The following is a 6,493-nucleotide window of genomic DNA, read 5'->3' as shown; positions in this document are numbered from 1 at the left end:
TCCCCATCACTGAGATATATTTCTAAAGCTACATCTTTTTTTTTTCTCAAATTAAACACAAGACATCATTTGATTAGGACTTCCTCCAACCCACTGTAGGACAAACATGCAAGAATATTCAACATTGTATACTTGATTGTCGAGATTAAGCCCTAAACATTCTTAAGCTTTAAGACGTAGGCTCATCCCCGCGATGGAGCTGATGCCTCTCAATGGTATGCTTGTGTCTATATTGTTATCCACACATGATTCATGCCCCCTTTTTTAAATATCCATTTTGAGAGTATAGTAGCTTTGTGCGATGGTCAAACTGCTGAATGTAACATGTCAGAAAGCTCGAAAAGCGTAACGCTAGGCCATGTTGGTCTTATTACATGCGCCGGCCGGGTAACGGGCAGGATTTATAGTCATGGGGACGGGACAGCAAAACTTGAGAAAACGTTTTCATTGGACAAAATTTGTAAATGCCCCCGATTGCAGGATGAGTCGTTAAAACTTTTGAAACCATTTCACAGGAAGAAAACAGAGCAATATTATAATGTAAAAATACTCATATTTTAAATTTTTTTTTTTTACAAATATTTGGCATAGAACAATAGATAAATGCCCAATACTTATAGGGACAGGGTTAACATGCCTCACTCTGTAGCTAAAACAGAGAGCTCAACACACAGGGTGAAAAGAGGAGCTGCAGCAACGTGCAGTACAACAAATATATGGTGTCTTTTGAAAATGAAACCATGTAAACCTATTCTGATACTAAATTCGAAATACAATTATGAACTTGAAAATGAGCATTGTATGAGCACTTTAATGCCGCCTGGTGCTCTCTCTCTTCAGTCACTCTCTACCTCGCTCGTCCACATACCATACTCTGCCATTTCGATCAATTGACAGACTGCAGTGCATGACGACAAACGGATAAATGGTGAAGGAAGATTGATTCAACGTAGGGAGTGATACAGAGTGCACAGTAAAAATATATATATATATTTTATTACATATTATATATTATTATTTGGGTGGGCTTAGGAACATTTTGGGGTAGCTTCAGCCCCGCTAAAAAAGGGCTAACAACGTCCCTGTGTGGTATTAGTACTTTTACTTAAGTACAGGATCTGAATACTTCTTCCACCACTGGTCACTGCCCCCCTTGGTGTAACCATTTGTCAGGAAGACATGATCCTTTGAGACTTCTGTTAATACACATCTAACAAACCTTAGACTTCATCAAACTCAATACATGAAATAATCTTAAATCTATGATCTAAATGTTCACTTCCCACAGCAGAGTCTGTTTTAAATACACAAGACAGAGTTTTCCTAAAAACAGAAGCAATCAGTACTTGTTGTAAAGTCCAATGACCCTGTGGAAACAGAACTCCTCTATGTGTGTGATGCTGCCCCCTCATGGTTGCTTAATATTCTGCAGTCAGGGTGATCAGAGCTTACACACACGTGGTTGAAAGTAAAGTACATTAAAGTACTGTACTTAAGTACAATGTTGAGGTACTTGTAAGCCTACTTGAGTATTTTTCACATGTTCTATTCAATACTTTTACTCTACTACATTTCAGATTAAACAAATATACTATTACTGCAGTGATTATGTTACTTTAGTTAGGTGTTACATTGCATTCAAAACATATGATCATTTTATAAAATATAATCCGCTGTTACAGATTTAACTATCCAACAGAAAGTAGATGAAAGTAGCTCCAGTCCACATTGGCTAAAACATTAGTGTTTTGCTAATGCATCAATTATAATAATGATCCAATTATACAATAAAGACGTATGTGTATGTGTGTATATAACAATCAGAAATGTGTTATTTTGCATGGAGAGAGTTTTTTTGATACTTTAAGTATCCTACATTTTGTACTTTTACTTCAGTATACTTTTTAATGCAGGACTTTTACTTGTTATGGAGTACTTTTACACTGTGGTATTACTGCTTTTACATGAGTACTTTTTCTATCTCTGGGATTCAGGGGCCTCCTGAGGTGTTTTAATTTCCCTAGCTGCTAGATGAGGAATACTTTAATGTTACTGTGGTCTAGTCCGTAGGGAGTTGGGTTGGGAACCGGAGGGTCGCTGGTAGGTGGAGAGGTGCCAGTTCACCTCCTGGGCACTGCCAAGTGCAAGGCACTGACCCCCCCCCCCCCCCCCGAACAGCTCAGGGCGCCTGTTCAGCAGTCGCAGCCCACTCACTCTGACATCTCTCCATCAGTGCATGTAAAAGGACCTGAGCATGTGTGTGTATTTCAGGCCTGTGTGTAATAACAACAGAGTGTAAATTGTAATTTCCCCATTGGGGATCAATAAAGAGTATAAATTATTAGTGCACAGAAAATATTCCAAATAATAGAGAACACAATTCAAACTTTATTAATCAGATATGTCACACTTAGTAGTTTGACAGCTGCCCCTTTTTCTCCACTGTTGGTTCATGGCCTAATGTTTGTGTAGACTTAGATCACTAACATAAGTGGAAAAGAGCCCCAGGATTGGCCAGTACAGCATACATTTGAATAGTTTTCGTAAGTTTTTGTACTAGCTCTAATGGAGATGAGAGGTGAGAACTGGAAATGATCTGGGTGCCATCATTTAACTGTCACCCGCATGTCACGCTGTGCTATGCAATTTCCTTCTATTTTGCAGCTTTGACAGATTTCAACGGACACCCGCCCCATCCTGGATGATAAACCGACAATACAACCAATAGTAACACGAGTTTTAGTAGCAGGAACCACCTTTACATGACTGACGTTAGTTCGAGCCAATCAGCAGCCTAGGTATCGCGCCTCCCAACCGGAGACGGATTTCCGAACCTAGTGTAGCAAAATAGCCTGTACTTTGTTTACGTCCAGTTGGTTAGCTGACAGCTGTTGTAGCGCTTTACCCTCACAAACAACCGTGTCTGCATGTCTCTGGTGGTTGCCTGGGGCTTCGTAAACTTTAAACCGAGTGTTCTGGATGTCCTGGATGGGATGTTTTGTTGAATGAGGGGGACCCGCTAGATGCCGACAGGAGGATGAACTCCATCACCGGTCGGGTTCTCGCTATCCCCGCCGCCTCTGTCACCAACTCTGGAGCTTCATCCTCTCGAGCATTACATGTAGAGCTCACATCCCAGCAGGTAAATGCAAAGCCTCTGACTTATGTCAATACGAACTGCTTTCAAATGACACAAAAAAACTTGGACTGGGCCGCGTCAGTGTGTAATATACTGTAGTTTACAACGTCAGTTACAACTGCTGCCTGGAGAAACACGGCAGGCCTGTCAGGTTAGCTAGTTACCTAGCATCTGCTAGCTTGCAGTTAGCTAGCGTTAGCTTACTGGAAATTAATGGAAGTGGACTGACACCCCAGATACACTAACACCAGTTAGGCTGCTGGTAGGCATTTTAGAGCCCGACTTTTTCAGTGTGTTGCACTATTTTGAGGGTATATATACGTTTATTTGTGCACGAAGCTAGTATGCTTCTGCTAATGGCAACTTAACTTGGCGTTATGTCAGGTCAGCACGCAGGTGGCAGCTCAGTTAACGTTAAAGGGAAACGGTAGCATACCATTGCTGTGGTGTTATATTACCTCATACAGTTATTTTATTGGGATTTAAAAAAAAAAGTCTAGACCATGAACTGATTTCATTTTTGCTTCTTTGAAAGCCTAACAAATCGGTTTCTCATCCATCCATTCATATTTCATTCATTTGGAAACGACATGGAAAAAGTTGACAGTTCATTCATTAGGGCTACCGAGCTCAGATTGTAAAATCGGGCCCTCACAGACACATTACCATCCCTGACATTTTGAGTTGTAGTTAGGCCAGATGCTGATTGTAACGGTAGCTAGAAACAGGCTATCCACGTTATTAGATATCATTATTAGGCTGAGCATAATCATTTTGTGCAGCTTTAAGAGCACACACCTGATCTGCACACAACATCCAATGAGTCACATCTACAGTATATGCAGAAAGAGTTTCTTGGACCTAGATCAAACTACTTCAGTCCACATCAGGAATCCAAGAATCTCCCATCGAGAACCCTTACAGTATGTTGCTCCAGTCACAGCAAAGGTGTGAACATAAGTTAACTTATGTTACCTCAAATTGATTAGGTTAAAATCATACTCTGTATAGTATGTCCTACTAAGCACTGTACATATAGGAGAACAAGAAAGTGGTGTTTGGTCATGTAAATGGTTTCAATGTTATGTGTCTAGGTTTTAACATTTCTGGCTCTGAATTTTCTGCAGCGACCCCCATACAATGGCGATGAATGGCCTTTTGTTTGTGCTCTTCAAAGCATTGGAAACTTACGTTTGAAAGATGTATCTGCAGTGAAGTCCCATTCACTTTCATTGTATTGGCCAAATACAATTACTCTGGATAAGCAGAAAACATGTCCCTGTGTATTTGGCCGAACTGACCCTTTAAAAATGCCTCTGCATTTTCTATCTTTAGCTCTTATTTTAGGAAATTTCATGTGTTCTCTCACATGATTAGTCTGTGACCATGTGGATATTATAAAGGCATGGAGCTGTGACCAATGCACGTCTTATCACTAAATCTTATTTAACAGCTGCACTAATCGGAAATCGCCATAGATACACACATCCCCTCAATATAGATGTAAAATTGTCTTCCAGATTCCATTGATTGAATTTGAGTTTGTTTCTTCCCACACCCTTCCCTAGCTCCATAATAGAACATTGTCCTACTGTCTTACAGTTCCAAAAGATAGTCTAAGAGCTAAACTCAGGAGAGATGATTAATGTGGTTTATTACGGAGGGCTTGTGACTTCTGTTCATAAACCTGGTATGAAAACTGTGAGAGTGCATTAAAAACAACTAGATGGCAAACCTTTTAGAGCTGCAGCACTACAAATACCCAACACTCAACCAAATGCAAACACTGTGCTTTGAGAGTGCTTGCTCTGTTGTAGGGCTGTGTGATATGCACACAATCATGTAGAACAGCATTGTTGACCAAATACATATTGAAGTAATATGAAGGGACTGTAATGTTACAATATTTTGGGATAAGAGATTGTGCTTTCAGAAGACAGAACATGTACACACATCAAGTGTTAACCCAAATCTTATTTTTATATCAATATAATAATAATAATAATAATAATATATTAATTATATTTCATCATACATTTGTTTATTTATTTTTCTGTGTCATTCTAAACATTTTGCCCATGCCACATTGGATTACAAGAATATTGAATACATCTTCCGGTTTCTCATATACAAAGGGGGGTGTAAGAACAAATCGATACACTTGAGTATCACAATATTTTATTTTGCAATACTGTATCGATTTTCAAAAAGGTAATATCGATTTTCTTTTTTTTTCTTTTTTCTTTTATTTTTTTAATGTTAAAAAATATTCATGTAAGACAGTGGTTCAGGTTTATGTTGTGTTTAAACCCCCTACCACTAGATGACTATGCTGAGACACACCACTAGTGTCCTTGCCTAACAGTGCCTGACTTTTTGCTAGAAGCTAACAACGTAGCTATGGCTGAACTTTGGCCTACTTCAGCATATAAACATTAGCTCACTAAGAACCTGTGAACCACAATCCCAAACTGGTAGTTTGATTTTCTGTGTACTGAAGTAAACTTCTTTGACTTTTATGAACATCATGTCTTTTTTTTTAAATATGAGTTTTTCTAAAATTATACTTAAAAAAAAATCCCAATATATTGCCTTACGCACAGTATCGAAATATATTGCAATATATTGAATCGTGACCCCTGTATCGTGATACGTATCGTATCGCCAGATTCTTGCCAATACACAGACCTAATACAAAGCATGTGAAAAAAAGTAGCACAAAAACCCCCAAAACAAACAAATATCTATCATATATTTATGCATATTTGCCAGCTCTGCTTTGCTGTAGTGTTCATTTTTCAGAGGTACACATTCTAACCAATCACAAGTGTTAATTTGGAGCTTGTTTAGGAGAAATGATGAGTGCAATATAAAAAGTAATGACCGAAAGAGCCAGATCCCGGGTACAAGCGGCCAAAATGGGTTTTCTCAGGAGAGTGTCTGGCGTCTCCATTAGAGATAGGGCGAGAAGCTCAGTCATCTATCATAATATAATATTTGTTTGTGATTGCATATTGAATGTATCTATAACCCAAAAGACTGTGTAGGATTATGTTTTTTTTTATTACTTTGTGTAACTCGCCTAAGGCAGACATGAAATCATGACACCCAGAGTTGCAAATGGCTTGTTGATCAGTTAGCATACATGCTATTTTTTCATGTTGTACTTTGCCCAACCTAGATACTCTTTTTTTTTTTTTTTTTTTTTAGGCTCTGTTTGCCAAATTTGACAATAGGACTTTTTCTACTAGTAGCTACTAGGGAGGCACATACTTCTATGGTGATAGCAATGTCATACCCTCAGTTTCCAGTTTATAAGGTACATCTAGCTGAAACAATGATATGTCAATGAGG

General features: G+C 38.7%; 1 protein-coding gene across 1 annotated transcript in view; it reads left to right on the top strand.

The window, feature by feature from the left end:
* The first annotated feature begins 2,808 nt into the window (after positions 1–2,808).
* Positions 2,809–6,493, top strand: part of uvrag (UV radiation resistance associated gene) — a 97,435-nt gene continuing 93,750 nt past the window's right edge. Inside the window, exon 1 of the mRNA XM_031310848.2 lies at positions 2,809–3,142. Coding sequence (XP_031166708.1) covers positions 3,038–3,142 — 105 coding nt within the window. The 5' untranslated portion in view covers positions 2,809–3,037. The remainder of the gene's footprint in view (positions 3,143–6,493) is intronic.

Source organism: Sander lucioperca, chromosome 13 (assembly GCF_008315115.2).
Source record: "Sander lucioperca isolate FBNREF2018 chromosome 13, SLUC_FBN_1.2, whole genome shotgun sequence".
Classification (NCBI taxonomy): Eukaryota; Metazoa; Chordata; class Actinopteri; order Perciformes; family Percidae; genus Sander; species Sander lucioperca.
Note: the sequence above shows the minus strand (reverse complement) of the source record. Positions and strands in the feature narration are given on the sequence as shown.